The sequence below is a fragment of the Hypanus sabinus genome, chromosome 9 (genome assembly GCF_030144855.1).
Source record: "Hypanus sabinus isolate sHypSab1 chromosome 9, sHypSab1.hap1, whole genome shotgun sequence".
In the NCBI taxonomy this organism is placed as follows: Eukaryota; Metazoa; Chordata; class Chondrichthyes; order Myliobatiformes; family Dasyatidae; genus Hypanus; species Hypanus sabinus.
Window position 1 is genome coordinate 3,216,007 of NC_082714.1, and position 16,390 is coordinate 3,232,396.

Here is a 16,390-nt window from a genome sequence, read left to right on the forward strand (position 1 = left end):
TCCTAGAACAGATCCCTGAGGCACACCACTGGTGACCGACCTCCATGCAGAATATGACCCATCTACAACCACTCTATGCCTTCAGTGGGCAAGTCAGTTCTGGATCCACAGAGCAATGTCCCCTTGGATCCCATGCCTCCTTACTTTCTCAATAAGCCTTGCATGGGGTACCTTATCAAATGCCTTGCTGAAATCCATATGCACTACATCTACTGCTCTACCGTCATCAATGTGTTTAATCACATCCTCAAAAAAATCAATCAGGCTCGTAAGGCATGACCTACCTTTGACAAAGCCATACTGACTATTCCTAATCATATTATGCCTCTCCAAATGTTAATAAATCCTGCCTCTCAGGATTTTTTACATCAATTTACCAACCACTGAAGTAAGAATCATTGGTCTGTAATTTCCTGGGCTATCTCTACTTCCTTTCTTGAATAAAGGAACAACATCTGCAACCTCTCCAATCCTCTGGAACCTCTCTTGTCCCCATTCATGATGCAAAGGTCATTGCCAGAGGCTCAGCCAATCTCCTCCCTCGCCTCCCACAGTAGCCTGGGGTACATCTCATCTGGTCCCGGAGACACATCCAACTTGAAATCTTTGAGGAGATTACAAGTAGGATAGATAAAGGGAGTGCAGTGGACCTTGGACTTTTGGACTTTCAGAAAGCCTTTGACAAGTTGTCACACATGAGGCTGCTTACGGGCAAGTTACTAGCATGGTTAGAGCATTGACTGATTGGAAGGAGGCAGCAAGTGGAAATTAAAGTATCCTTTTCTGGTTGGCTGCCAGTGACTAGTGTTTTCCGCAGGGCATGGTGTTGGGACCACTTATTTTATGCTGTATATAAATGATTTAGATGTTGGAATAGGTGGCTTTGTTGCCAAATTTGCAGATGATATGAAGATTGGTTGTGGGGCAGGTAGTGTTGAGGAAATGAGTAGGATGCAGAGTGACTTAGACAGATTTGGAGAATGGGCAAGAAAGTGGCAAATGAAATATAATGTTGGAAAATACATGGTCATGCATTTTAGTAATAGAAATAAATGTGTGGACTATTTTCTAAACGGGGAGAAAATCCAAAAATCTGAGATGCAAAGGGACTTGGAAGTCCTTGTGCAGAACACCCTAAAGGTTAACTTGCAGGTAGAGTCGGTGGTGAGGAAGGCAAAGCAATGTATGCATTCATTTCAAGAGATCTAGAATACAAGAGCAAGGATGTGGTGCTGAGGCTTTATAAGGCACTGGTGAGGCCTCACCTAGAGAATTGTGAACGGTCTTGGGATCCTCATCTTAGAAGAGGTGTACTGGCATTGGAGAGGGTCCAGAGGAGGTTCACAAGGATGAATCCAGGAATTAAAGGGTTATCATACAAAGAACATTTGATAGCTCTGTATCTGTACTTGCTGGAATTTAGAAGGATGAGGGATGACCTCATTGAAGCCTTTCCAATGTTGAAAGACCTAGTCAGAGTGGAAAGGATGTTTCCCATGGTGGGAGAGTCTAGGACAAGAGGGCACAGCCTCAAGATAGAGGGGCATCTGTTCAAAACAGAGGTGTGGAGAAATTCCTTTAGCCAGAGTGTGCTGAATTTGTGGAATTTATTGCCACATGCAGCTGTGGAGGCCAGGTCATTGGGTGTATTTAAGGCAGAGATTGATAGGTTCTTGATTTGGATATGGCATTAAAGGTTATGGGGAGAAGGCTGGGAAATGTGGTCAAGGAGGAGAAAAAAAAAGGATCAGCCGTGATTGATTGGCAGAGCAGACTCAATGGACCAAATGGCCTAATTCTGCTCTTATGTCTTATGGTCTAAATATGGATTATATTTTTGTCATTGTCATTGCCTCAATGGGCTTTACAGAGTCCTTGTGTTAAATTGTATTTTTCTCCTTGTTATTCACAGAAGCTTGTGGAAGTGGTGGGCCCAGTATTTGGAAAGTCAAGCAGACATGGATTCTGCTTTGACATATTACGAGAAGGCACAGGACTATCTCTCCCTTGTTCGTGTTCATTGTTATCTTGGTAATATACAGAAGGTAAGAGGGACAAAAGTGAATTCTGTTGTTCTCTATTCTTGGCAATGTTCCTTAGTTCAGTGCATCCCTGACTGAACTTTGCTTTGACCTTCACACATAGTCGGCCTGTGGTAATTAACCCAGAACATTCACATTCAAATTCATTTATCATGTGTATGTCAAAAATTACGTAACCAACAGCAACGCACCCAAGAACATGCTGGGGGCAGCCTGCAACTATTACCACACATTCCGATAACAACATACCATTTCCAAAATGTTCAGCAGAACAACACAAACACAACAACAACAACAACAAAATAACAATCAAACAAACCTCTTCCCAAACCCAAGACAGGCCATCTCCAGTCCTCTCATCACTGAGGCAGCTAAATTCCACAGAAAAATATATTGGCTGAACAAACATCAGCCTTTATTTTAGTTGTCCATGACAGATCCTTGGTTCAGTGAAAAACACTTAAGTTTAGTGATTTTATTTCTGAATTAATATCAATGTATTGAACTCTTCAAGATTCAAGATTGTTCAAAGTAATTTCCCGTACACAAATGAAAAGGAGAACAAAAGAATTGTACTCTGGATTCGATGCAGCACAAAATAAACACAATAAGATAAAGAAGACAATTATAAAGAAAAACGCAATAAATATAAATACATAAGATAGCTTATATACAGAGATTGATCACATGTCCATAAAGTGACACTAGGCACAGGAGTGTCTGTATGTAAGGTGACTCTGACAGGAGATGATAAAGTAGTGGTGTTTGGGGTGTGGAAGCAGGTGGAGGTGTTGATCAGTCTTACTGCTTGGGAAGGTAACTGGTTTGAGTCTGGTGGTGTGAATGCTACATAGCCTCCTCCCTGATGGGAATGTGACAAGAAGGATTTGAAAACTCAGAAAACATTAAAATCAAAGTCAGGGAAGTTAACAAGAACAGGAGTATTAGGTGAAAGGCATTTCCTCTAAGAGTGGATGGCAGAGTTTTTACTCTCTGAAGTAAAAACTTGCTCAGGAAAGAGAATGGGATATGGGGGGTCTAGAAATAATATGGGTTTTATGTGCAGAAGACCATAAGACATAGGAGCAAAATTAGGCCATTTGGCCTATCAAATCTGCTCCACCATTCAGTCATGACTGATTTATTCTCCTGCCTTCTCCCCGTAGCCTCTAATAGCCTTACTAATAAAGAACTTATCAACCTCTGCTTTAAATATACCCAATGACTGGGCCTCCACAGCCGTCTGTGGCAATCAATTCCACAGATTCATCACCCTCTGGCTTGTTAATGGGAAATAATTAAATGTGGACATGTTCCTGTGATGTGTGGTGGCCAGCTGAGGTCATGTAGAATACTGTGAGACTGAGAGTGGGGGAGCTGCATGTCCTCGGTTGTGGTGTGGACCTGGTCATCGTGCCTCTGGGTTGCTTATTGTGGCCATCGAAGAAGGAGATGCTGGAGGTGGACGTGTGTCGCTGGATTCATACTGGGTTGGCGGCTAACCTCTCCCATTGGCTCTGTGCTCCAGAGTTTGTTCCTAGGAAAACCTGCACGAGATAAAGTACTGCTGCAGTCTGTTCTTGCAGGAACTTGGCTCCACGACAACATTCATGTACCATCAATCTACAGGCCGTGACACTCAGTGACTTGGGCTATATTATTATTATTATTTAATATTTTTTATAACAGTATGTTTTTTGGCTATCATAATTACGTATATTTGCTGTATGTGCTGTGTGTTGCATGTGACTATTTGATACAGTGTTTTACACCTTGGCCCTTGAAGAATGCTGTTTCGTTCAATTCCATTCATGCGTATGGTAGAATGACAATTGAAGTTGAACTTGAATTTGTTTGGTCTTCAATGTCATATAGAATATCACAAATAGATTTTCTGACACCAATGCCCTTGGAAGGAAAATCTTGCAAAAAGTAGTGGATACTGCCCAGTCCATCATGGGTAAAGCTCTCCCGGCCATTGAGCACATCTACACGGAGCACTGTCACAGGAAAGCAGCATCCATCATCAAGGTCCCCACCATTCAGGCTATGCTCTCTTCTCATTGTTGCCATTAGGAAGAAGGTACAGGAGTGTCAGGACCTGCACTACCAGGTTCAGGAACAGTTATTACCCCTCAACCATCAGGCTCTCGAGCCAGTGGGGATAACTTCACTCAACCCATCACTCAATTGTTCCCACAACCTATGGACTCATTTTCAAGGACGCTTCATCTCATGTTCTCGATATTTATTGCTTATTATTTATTATTAATATTATTATTTTATTTATGTATTTGAAGTTTGTTATCTTTTGCACAATGGGTGTTTGTCCAAATTTGTTGAGTACAGTCTTTCCTTGATTCTATTGTGCTTTTTGTATTTACTCAAGTGAAGTCAAGTCACTTTTATTGTCATTTCGACCATAACTGCTGGTACAGTACACAGTAAAAATGAGACGTTTTTCAGGACCATGGTGCTACATGACACAGTACAACAACTAGACTGAACTACATAAAAAAAACACACAACAACTACACTAGACTACAGATTACTGCGGATGCTGACAAAAAAGTGGTTGCATATGGTGATATATATGTAGTTTGATGATGTAGAAATAGTCCTCTCTCCATAATTCAATGCAACCAAAATGCTGCAAAATCCAAGGGTAAAGCAAAAGTGACAAACATTAAATAAACTTACACAGGTCATGCACCCCACCTGTGTGGGATTATTTATTAAAAGCATTAATTGAAGTTACATAGGCAAATATAACTGGTAATCTGCTCATAGGATATTAGATTAACGAATAGTTAATCTTTCAGTTCTAGACACAATAAAGGAAGCTGTGCTTGCCAGAATGCTGTTGGCTCTGTGAAGTGTACAGTAGGATATTTGGGATAGTGTGGTAGCGTAGCAGTTAGCTAACACTATTACAGCACCAACAACCTGGGTTCAATGCTGTAAGGAGTTTGTATGCTCCCCCCATGACTGTGCTACAGTTTCCTTCCACATTCCAAAGACACACAGGTTAGTAGGTTAATTGCTCACATGGATGTAATTGGTCCCACGAGTTCTGTTGCAATGCAGTATCTCTAAATTTAAAAAAAATAAAATCTCAACCTCAGTTAGCAGAGTAGACAGACACAGTCTCAATTTCACATATAACCATATAACCATATAGCAATCACAGCACGGAAACAGGCCATCTTGGCCCTCCTAGTCCGTGCCGAACCCTTAATCTCACCTAGTCCCACCTACCCGCACTCAGCCCATAACCCTCCACTCCTTTCCTGTCCATATACCTATCCAATTTTACCTTAAATGACACAACTGAACTGGCCTCTACTACTTCTACAGGAAGCTCATTCCACACAGCTATCACTCTTTGAGTAAAGAAATACCCCCTCGTGTTTCCCTTAAACTTCTGCCCCCTAACTCTCAAATTATTTCCTCTAGTTTGAATCTCCCCTACTCTCAATGGAAACAGCCTGTTCACGTCAACTCTATCTATCCCTCTCAAAATTTTAAATACCTCTATCAAATCCCCCCTCAACCTTCTACGCTCCAATGAATAGAGACCTAACTTGTTCAACCTTTCTCTGTAACTTAATTGCTGAAACCCAGGTAACATCCTAGTAAATCGTCTCTGCACTCTCTCTAATTTATTGATATCTTTCCTATAATTCGGTGACCAGAACTGCACACAATATTCCAAATTTGGCCTTACCAATGCCTTGTATAACTTTAGCATTACATCCCAACTTTTACATTACATCTCTGAACTACTGCACTAATAACAAGCAGTTACTAGGAAATCTCATGGGAAAGTCTTCAAAATAGGTTGCCTGAATGCCATCAAGAACATACTATATATACAGGAGGGTGTTAGAAAAGGGCCAGGAACATCATGAAGGGTCCCACCCACCCTGCTCATGGACTGTTTGTCCCACTTCCATCAGGGAAGAGGCTGCGTAGCATCCACACCAGGACCACTAGACTCAAAATCTGTTACTTTCCCCAAGCAGTAAGGCTGATCAACACCTTTGTGAATAGATATTATTCTATGTAATTAAATTTGAAAATTGAAAAAAAAAATCAAGAAAAAAAACACCTTTGTGCCTAGTGTCACCTTATGGACATACATTCAATCTGTCGTATTTTTTTGTATTATTGTGTGTTTTGTGCTGCCTCAGATCTGGAGTAACAATAATTTTCTTCTCCTTTTCACTTGCATACTGTAAATGATATTAGACAACCTTGAATCTTTGCAATTCCCTAATGCATTCTCCAACTCTGACTTGTGCACCTCCTGATTTCTGCAGTTGACAAGTGTGCTGTGTCTGGCAAAGTATTAAGTCACAGATTTCCTTCCCTAACTCTCTGCATCTTTATTTTCTTCCTTCACAACTTTCCATTAAACCTACATATTGTCCTATTCAAGCCTTCTGTGGCCCAGTTACATCTGGATGGAGTGAAGAAGGCATAGGAGTGTCTATATTTCATTAGGAGTTTCAGGAGATTTGGTTTGTCACCGAAGACTCGAGTAAATTTCTACAGATAGACTGTGGAGAGCATTCTGACTGGTTGCGTCACTGTCTGGTATGAAGGGGCATTTCTCAGAACTGGAAAAAGCTGCAGAGGGTTGTAGATTCAGCCCGCTTCATTGTGGGCACCAGTCTCCACAGCATTGACATCTTCAAAAGCTGGTATCCATCACAAAGGAGATGCTCTTTTCTCTTTGCTACCATCAAGGAGGAGGTACAGGAGCCTGAAGACCCACATTCAATGTTTTAGGAACAGCTTCTCAGAATCAGAATCGGGTTTATTGTTACCAGCATGTGACGTGAAATTTGTTAACTTAGCATCAGCAGTTCAATGCAATGCGTAATATAGAAGAGAAAAAAAATAATAAACACATTAAAAATAATAAATAAATAAATAGATAGATAGATAGATAGATAAATAAATAATGATATATACATATTAAATAGATTCAAAAAATCTGGAAAAAGCAGAAATACTGTATATTACAAAAGTGAGGTAGTGTCTAAGGGTTCAATGTCCATTTAGGAATCGGGGAAGAAGCTGTTCCGGAATCGCTGAGTGTGTGCCTTCAGGCTTCTGTACCTCCTACCTGATGGTAACAGTGAGAAAAGGGCATGCCCTGGGTGCTGGAGGTCTTTAATAATGGACGCTGCCTTCTGAGACAACGTTCCCTGAAGATGTCCTGGGTACTTTGCTCATTCCCAAGATGGAGCTGACTAAATTTACAACCCTCTGCAGCTTCTTTCAGTCCTGTGCAGCAGCTCCCCCCACCCCCCCATACCAGACAGTGATGCAGCCTGTCAGAATGCTCTCCATTATACATCTATAGAGGTTTTTGAATGTATTTGTTGACGTGCCAAATCTCTTCAAACACCTAATGGAGTATAGCCGCTGTCTTTCCTTCTTTATACTACATCGATGTGTTGGGACCAGGTTAGATCCTCAGAGATCTTGTCACCCAGGAACTTGAAACTGTTCACTCTCTCCACTTCTGATCCCTCTATGAGGATTGGTATGTATTCCTTCATCTTACACTTCCTGCAGTCCACAATCAGCTCTTTCATCTAACTGACGTTGAGTGCCAAGTTGTTGCTGCAGCACCACTCCATTAGTTGGCATATCTTACTCCTATAAGCCCTCTCGTCTCAATCTGAGGCTTTATAGATAGTATTTGACCTATGCCTAGCCACACAGATCTTCCCCTCTGCCATCAGATTTCTGAATGATCTATAATCCCATAAACACTGCCTCACTGTAGTTCTCTAAATGCACTACTTATTATTTTATATCTCTCTTACTTTAATGTCTGCACTGTATGTTCCATGAAACAAATAATTTCATGACGTGAGTGATAACAAATCTGATTCTGACCATTTCAAAGGTTCAAAGGTCAACTTTAATGTCATTTTGTGGTATTAATGGCATTATAATAAATTGCTTACATTAAGAATCTTTTACTTAAGGTGTTCACAGTGTCTATTTGGAAGCCTTTGTTAAAATAATGACCTTGCAAGGTTTAGAAATGCACACAAAGTGCTGGAGGACTCAGCATATATGGATGGGGATAAGCAGTCAATGTTTCACACCCAGACCCTTCATCAGGATGCCATCCAGTGCCAAAAGGTTGACTGTTTATTTTCCTCCATACATGCTGAGTTTCTCCAGCAGCATGTGCATATTTCAGGTTTTGAGCATCTGCAGAAGCTTTTGTGTTTAAACTGTAGTTTTCATTATGGATTGTCATTCTTTTTAAAGGCTTCTGAAATTGCCAATGAGACAGGAAACCATGCAGCTTCCTATCACCTGGCTCGCCAGTATGAGGCTCGGGATGACATTAAACAGGCCATTCACTTCTACACTCGAGCACAGGCGTACAACAATGCAATACGTCTTTGCAAGGTAAGGATTGCCAGCGGTCCCCAGATCATGCATTTGCAATCCATGGTGCCATTGTTTTCTCTCTGCTCTATAACTTATATGACTTGACTTGACTTGTTAACTCTTGTTTCATGGCTATACAGCCTTTGCTGATAAGAGGCATAACTCTAGTGGACAGCTAGTGCCCTTTTCCCAGTGCAGAAAGGGCTAATATGATGGAGCATCATTTTAAGATGATTGGAGGAAAGTCAAGTCAAGTCACTTTTTATTGTCATTTCAACCGTAACTGCTGGTACAGTACACAGTAAAATCAAGACAATGTTTTTCAGGACCATGGTGTTACATGAAACAGTACAAAAACTACACTGAACTACGTAAAACAACACAAAAAACTACACTAGACTACAGACCTACCCAGGACTGTATAAAGTGCACCAAACAGTGTAGGCATTACAATAAATAATAAACAAGACAATAGCCACAAAACAGGGCAGTAAGTTGGTGTCAGTCCAGACTCTGGGTATTGAGGAATCTGATGGCTTGGGGGAAGAAACTGTTACAAAGTCTGGTCGTGAGAGCCCGAATGCTTCGGTGCCTTTTCCCAGATGGCAGGAAGGAGAAGAGTTTGTATGAGGGGCACATGGGGTCCTTCATAATGCTGTTTGCTTTGCGGATGCAGCGTGTAGTGTAAATGTCGGTATTGGCCGGTAGAGAGACTCCGATGATCTTCTCAGCTGACCTCAGTATCCACTGCAGGGTCTTGCAATCTGAAATGGTGCAATTCCCAAACCAGGCAGTGATGCAGCTGCTCAGGATGCTCTCAACATATCCTCTGCAGAATGTGGTGAGGATGGGGGGGTGGGAGATAGACTTTTCTCAGCCTTCGCAGAAAGTAGAGATGCTGCTGGGCTTTTTTTGCTATGGAGCTGGTGTTGAAGGACCAGATGAAATTCTCTGCCAAGTGAACACCAAGACATTTGGTGCTCTTAACGATTTCTACTGAGGAGCCGTCAGTGTTCAGCGGAGTGTGGTCACTCTATGCCCTCCTGAAGTCAACAACCATCTCTTTTGTTCACATTCAGAGACAGGTTGTTGGTTCTGCACCAGTCTTAGCCGCTGCACCTCCTCTCTGTATGCTGACTCGTCATTCTTGCTGATGAGACCCACCATGGTCATGTCATCAGCGAACTTGATGATGTGGTTCGAGCTGTGTGTTGTAGCACAGCTGTGGGTCAGCAGAGTGACCAGCAGTGGACTGAGCACACAGCCCTGGGGGGCCCCTGTTGTCAGTGTGAATGTATAGGGGAGATGCATGGTGGGATTTAAACTAGAGTTGCAGGGGGATGGGAACCAGAGTGCCAGAACATTTAGTGGAGAGGTTGTGGAGACAGATGTTGATAAGACCTCAGTTGAAGTCAGAAATCAAAAGGTTGAACATCGTGTGACTGGTGTCCTGAACTGCATATATTTCAATACAAGAAGTATTGTATGAAAGGTGGCTAATAGTGATGAAGACGAGGTAGCTGGTTTACAAACAGAGGCAACGTGTAGTGAAGAGAGACTGTTGATAGGGCAGAATTGCAGTTAACAGGATGAGTTGCAAATTGAAAAGGGTGATATTTGAATGTGCACAGAATACAGAATAAAATCGATGAACTTGCAGAACAGTTGCATGAAAGAGGAGTTGGCCAGAGTTGACTGGAAAAGAACACTGCTAGGGATGATGGCAGAGCAGTAATGATTGGAATTTCTGGAAACAATTCAGAAGGCTTAGGATATATACATCCCAATGTACATTCTAAAGGAAAGATGACGCAACTGTGGCTAACAAGAGAAGTCAAAGCCAGCATAAAAGTCAAAGAGAGGGCATATAATAGAGCAAAAATTAGTGTGAAGTTAGAGAATTGGGAAGCTTTTAATAAGTCATTAAGAAGGTAAAGATGGAATGCGAAAGTAAGGTAGCCAGGTTATGTATCCTCAGATACATAAAGTGTAGAGTGGATATCAGGCCGCTGGAAAATGATAATGGAGAGGTAGTAATAGGGGACAAGGAAAGGCGGATGAACTGAATAAGTTTGATGGCCTATGGATCTCCCTATAGGTGCTGCCTGGGCTGCTGTGTTCCATCAGCATTTTGTGTGTGTTGCAGAAGGACTTAGACAGATTAGGAGAATAGGCAAGAAAGTGGCAAATGAAATGAATGTTAGAAGATACATGGTCATGCACTTTGGTAGAAGAAATAAATATACAGACTATTTTCTAAATGGGTAAAAAAGCCCAAAAATCTGAGATGCAAGAGGACTTGGGGAGTCCTTGTGCAGAACACCGTAAAGGTTAACTTGGTGGTGAGGAAGGCAAATGCAATATTAGCATTCATTTCAAGAGGTCTAGAATATAAGATCAGGGATGTGTTGCTGAGGCTTTATAAGGCACCGGTGAGACCTCACCTTGAGTATTGCGAACAGCTTTGGACTCCTCATCTAAGAAAAGATGTGCTGGCATTGATTCAGAAGAAGTTCACAAGGATGATTCTGGGAATAAAAGTCTTATCATACAAGGGATGATTGATGACTCTGGGTCTGTACTCGTTTGAATTTAGAAGGATGAGGGAGGATCTCTTTGAATCCTTTTGAGAGTTGAAAGGCCTAGACAGAGTAGAATTGGAAAGGATGTTTCCCATGGTGGGGGAGTCTAGGACAAGAGGGCACTGCCTCAGGATAGACATGCATCCATTTAAAAAAAGATAGGAAAAATGTCTTTAGCCAGAGGGGGGTGGATTTGTGGAGTTTGTTACCACAGGCAGCTGTGAAGGCCAGGTCATTGGATGTATATAAGGCAGAGTTTCATAGGTTCTTGATTGGGCACAGCATCAAAGGTTATGGGAAAAAGGCTGGGGAGTGTGGCTGAGGAGGGGAAAAAAGGGTCAGCCATTAGTAAATGGGTGAACAGACTTGATGGGCCAAATAACTTAATTCTACTCCTGTGTCTTATGGTCTTATGGACTAGAATATAAAAACAAGGATGTAAGGTGAGGCCTCATTTGGAGTACTGCGAACAGGTTTGGACCCCTTATTGTAGAAAGATGCGCTGAAACTGGAGAGGGTTCAAAGGAGGTTCACAAAAATGATTCCGGGATTGAATGGCTTGTCATATGAAGAGTGTTTGATGACTTTGGGCCTGTATTCACTGGAATTCAGAAGAATGAGGGGTGACCTCATTGAAATATACTGAAAGGTGAAAGGCCTTGACAGAGTGGATGTGGACAGGATGGGAGAGTCTATATCTGGAGAACGTCTCCAAGTAGAGGGACCTCCTTTTAAAACAGATGAGGAGGCATTTCTTTAGCCAGAGAATGTTGAATCTGTGGAATTCTTTGCCACAAGCAGCTGTGGAGCGCAAGTCTTTATGTATATTTAAGGCAGAGGTTGCTGGATTCCTGATTGGTCAGGGGATGAAGGGATACAGGGGGAAGGCAGTTGATTGAGACTGAGAGGAAAAATGGATCAGCCATGATGAAATGGCAGAGGAGACTCAGTGGGCCAAATGGCCTAATTCCTCTCCTTTATCTTATGATCTTATGTCAGATTTAGATTTATTACACAGAGAGTGGTGGGTGTGTGGAACGTGCTACCAGGCAGATACGTTAGGAACATTTTAAGATATACTTAAATAGGCAGATAAATGATAGAAAAATGGAGAACTATGTGGGAGGGGTTAGATTGATCTAGGAGCAGGTTAAAAGCTTGGTACAACATTGTGGGCCAAAGGGCCTGTACTGTGCTGTAATGTTCTATGTCCTCTGTTCTAAATTCTACCATAACCGAGCATTGGTGAATAAAATAGACTGATAGCAGTGTTAATCACTACTGTCGCTACTTTGCCGGTAATCAGAATGGACATATGGAGCAGAAAACTCCCACTACAGCTGCGATGTTTCAGACTTAATCTTGATACTACATTGAATGAATTGACTTGTCTTCACAATGGCTTCAGGAAGAGGCTTAAATGGATTCCTCACTTGGCATTTGTAGCTGAACATGCTTGTAGTAAAAGGTGTAGGTAGAGTGGATGCATAAAAGGCGTTTCCAATAGTGGGAGAGTCCAGGACCAGAGAGCACAGCCTAAGACAGAGGTGAGGAGGAATTTCTTCAGCCAAAGGGTTGTGAATCTATGGAATTCATTGCCACAAATGGCTATAGAGGATAAGTCATTTGGTATATTTAAAGTGGAGGTTAAAAGCTATTGATTTGTCAGGGCATCAAAGGTTATGAGGAGGAGGCCAGAGAAAGGGGTTGAGGGGGAAAATAAATCAGCCATGATGGAATGGCAGAGCAGAACTGATAGCCAAATGCCTAATTCTGCTCCAATGTGTCGTGGTCTTATGGTTTCATATATCAGTGTGATTCCATTCTAATCTAGGACAGTGGGCTTGATGATCAGCTGATGAACCTGTCTCTGCTGAGTTCCCCAGAGGACATGATGGAGGCAGCACGTTACTATGAAGAGAAGGGCCTCCAGATGGATCGTGCTGTGATGCTGTATCATAAGGTATGCACAGTCCTAATAGCTGTTTGACTTAGATTCATAGAGCAAATCGACGCATATACAGGCCCTTCGGCCCAACCAGTTCATCATGGTGCCCACCCAGCTAGTCCCAATTACTTATGTTTCATCTTTGTCCCACTAAGCCGCTCCCCAAGCACTTCTTAAATTTACTCTTTCACCTGGCTCAATGACTTCCTCTAGCACTCGTTCCATCCACTCACCACCCTCAAATTGGAAAATGTTGTACCTCAGGTCCCTTTTAAAGCTTTCCCCTCTCACCTTAAATCTATGCTCCAAGTTTTGGCCTTTCTGATTCAAATTTTACCTTTTATGAAATTACTCCCCTGATTCCGAATTCTGCCCATTGGATGAGACCATCAGCCACTTCCATTAATCTTCCATCTTTCAGTGGGAATGGCAGTCAGTGATGCCAATTCACCTTCCCAGGTTTCACAGGTAAATTGAATGGTCCCATTAAAGCAAGGGTTCCCAACCTGTGGTCCACGGACCTCTCAGTTAATAGTAGGGGCCCATGGCATAAAAAAGATTGGAAGCCCCTGCATTAAAGCAATAGTGAAAGATACCCAGACCTTTCCATCTCTTATGGCTTTGAAAGTTATTGCTTTTGTCTGAAGACACAAGATTAAAATCTCTGCAGAATTTGGCTTAAAGGATAAAGGTTGATAATCTTTGGATTTCTGCAACACCAAGCTACAGCAGACACGAAAAGGACTCAGTGGAAAAGGACCACAATATAGAGCCTTTCCGCCACTGGACAAGGAGGGGCTGTTTGGGTGAGGGGTTATTGTAGTAGTGAATCACCCCAGGGAGCCACCTTAGGGGCAGCAGTGCTATTGGTTTTAAACAATGTAATTTAACATTTAAGAATGTAAAAATGACAAGGCATTGCATGGTTTATTTCTGTAATTTTTTATTATAATAATGTTTATTTTGGTTAAAAAAAATTTCTAACTTCAGAGCAACACACATAAAATGCTTGAGGAACTTAGCAATGCAATGTGGTAACAGGCCCTTTTGGCCTATTGAGCCCACACTGCTCAATTATACCCATTTGACCAATTAACCCATACGTCTTTGTGGGAGGAAACTGGAGCATCAGGAGGAAACCCACATAGAAACAGCGAGAACATACAAACTCCTTACAGACAGCAACGGGAATTCAACCTGGGTCACTGGCACAGTAATAGTGTTAAACCTGATGTTAAATAGCAGAGCAGTTTCAAGGAGTAAATGGCCCACTCCAGTTTCTTTTGTTGTTAGGACTTGTACACTCAATAGCCTTGTGTATTGCTGAAGATTCTTAAAATAAAGATTCCTGAATCCAATGAAAGTTTCCAAAGACAGAAAACGAATTCTTCCCTTAATGTGAACATTCGCTCATTCATTATGTGCCATGTCATATGACGTCGGCAACCACGGTTTTTCCATGACCATGATTGTTCTTGGCAAATTTTTCAACAGAAGTCATTTGCCATCGTCTTCTTCTAGGCAGTGTCTTTACAAAACGGGTGACCCAGTTATTATCAAAAGTCTTCAGAGGTCGTCTGCCTGGCGTCAGTGGTCACATAACCAGGAATTGTAATATGCACCATCTGCTCATACGACCATCCACCACCTGTTCCCCTGACTTCCCATGACCCTGATCAATGGGTTATCTGGTGTTACACCTTGCCCAAGGGTGACCTGCAGGCTAGCAAAGGGAAGGAACACCTTACACCTCCTCTGGTAGAGACATATCTCCACCCTGCACCCAAATGTGAGCATTACTTATTAGATAAATAGAGCATGCATCGATATAGTGTTTCAGTGTGTTGTTGTGCTTTCCAACCATTCGTCTGTTGTAATTTGGACCAATACCCTTAATAACTTTTTATGACGATCCATTCTTGTTCAACAGACCCTGAAGCACTCAGAAAAATACAGAATAGTTAGGCCATTTGGCCCATCAATTCTGCTCCACCATTCCACCGTGGCTGATTTATTTTCCCTTTCAACCCCTTATATTCTAGTGGTTAGAGCAATGCTTTGCAGTGCCAACAATCACTGACTGGGGTTCAATTCCCGCCACTCACTGTGAGAAATTTGAACGTTCTTCCCTTGACCATGTGGGTTTCTGGATGATCAGGTTTCTTCTCACATTCCAAAGATGTATGGGTTAGGATTAGTAAGTGGTGGGCATGTTGTATTTTTGCTGGAAGCATGGCAACACTTGTTGGCTGCCCTCAGATTGTGTTGGTCGTTGTCACAAACGACTCATTTTGTTGCACATATGCTTTAATGTTCGTCTGACAAATAAAGGTACTTTTTGTCTTTATACGACTGAGTATAGTAAGCACAGAGAGTGTGACTCTATCCCCTCCACTGACTGCAATACTGATCACTAATGGTTGGCTGTTTCCTTGCAGAGTGGTCACTTTTCCAAAGCTGTTGAATTGGCCTTTGCTACACAACAGTTCAGTGCTTTGCAGCTGATTGCTGAGGACCTGGATGAGAACTCTGATCCTGCCCTTCTGTCCCGCTGTTCTGATTTCTTCACTGAGCATGAGCAGTTTGAAAAGGCAGTGCAATTGTTGGTAACTGCAAAGAAGGTAAGAATAGTGTCCACAGGGCTGGGAAACCACACTGACCACTCAGTAACAAGAGTGCAGGAAGGCTGGGAAACCAGAACAAACAGTCTGCAAACAGAGAGCAGAATGGGCAGAGAAACGAGACTAGCCACTCAGAACGAGGCGTGTAGAAAGGGCAGAGAAAGGAGAATTCACTCAGAACGAGGAGTGTAGAAAGGGCAGAGAGACGAGACTATCCACTCAGAACGAGTAGTGTAGAAAGGGCAGAGAGACGAGACTATCCACTCAGAACGAGTAGTGTAGAAAGGGCAGAGAAAGGAGAATATCCACTCAGAACGAGGAGTGTAGAAAGGGCAGAGAAAGGAGAATTCACTCAGAACGGGGAGTAAAGAAAGGGCAGAGAAAGGAGACTATCCACTCAGAACGGGGAGTGTAGAAAGGGCAGAAAAATGAGACTATCCACTCAGAACGAGGAGTGTAGAAAGGGCAGAGAAAGGAGAATTCACTCAGAACCAGGAGTGTAGAAAGGGCAGAGAAAGGAGAATTCACTCAGAATGGGGAGTGTAGAAAGGGCAGAGAAAGGAGACTATCCACAGAACGAGGAGTGTAGAAAGGGCAGAGAAAGGAGAATTCACTCAGAACGAGGAGTGTAGAAAGGGCAGAGAAAGGAGAATTCACTCAGAACGAGGAGTGTAGAAAGGGCAGAGAAGGGAGACTATCCACTCAGAACGGGGAGTGTAGAAAGGGCAGAGAAAGGAGAATTCACTCAGAACGAGGAGTGTAGAAAGGGCA

General features: G+C 42.4%; 1 protein-coding gene across 1 annotated transcript in view; it reads left to right on the plus strand.

Moving 5' to 3' along the window:
* The window catches only part of ift140 (intraflagellar transport 140 homolog (Chlamydomonas)), a 218,852-nt gene that overhangs the window by 175,143 nt on the left and 27,319 nt on the right, over window positions 1–16,390 (plus strand). The window contains exons 22-25 of the mRNA XM_059978862.1: window positions 1,913–2,045; window positions 8,343–8,486; window positions 12,885–13,013; window positions 15,437–15,619. Of these exons, the coding sequence (XP_059834845.1) occupies window positions 1,913–2,045; window positions 8,343–8,486; window positions 12,885–13,013; window positions 15,437–15,619 (589 nt within the window). The remainder of the gene's footprint in view (window positions 1–1,912; window positions 2,046–8,342; window positions 8,487–12,884; window positions 13,014–15,436; window positions 15,620–16,390) is intronic.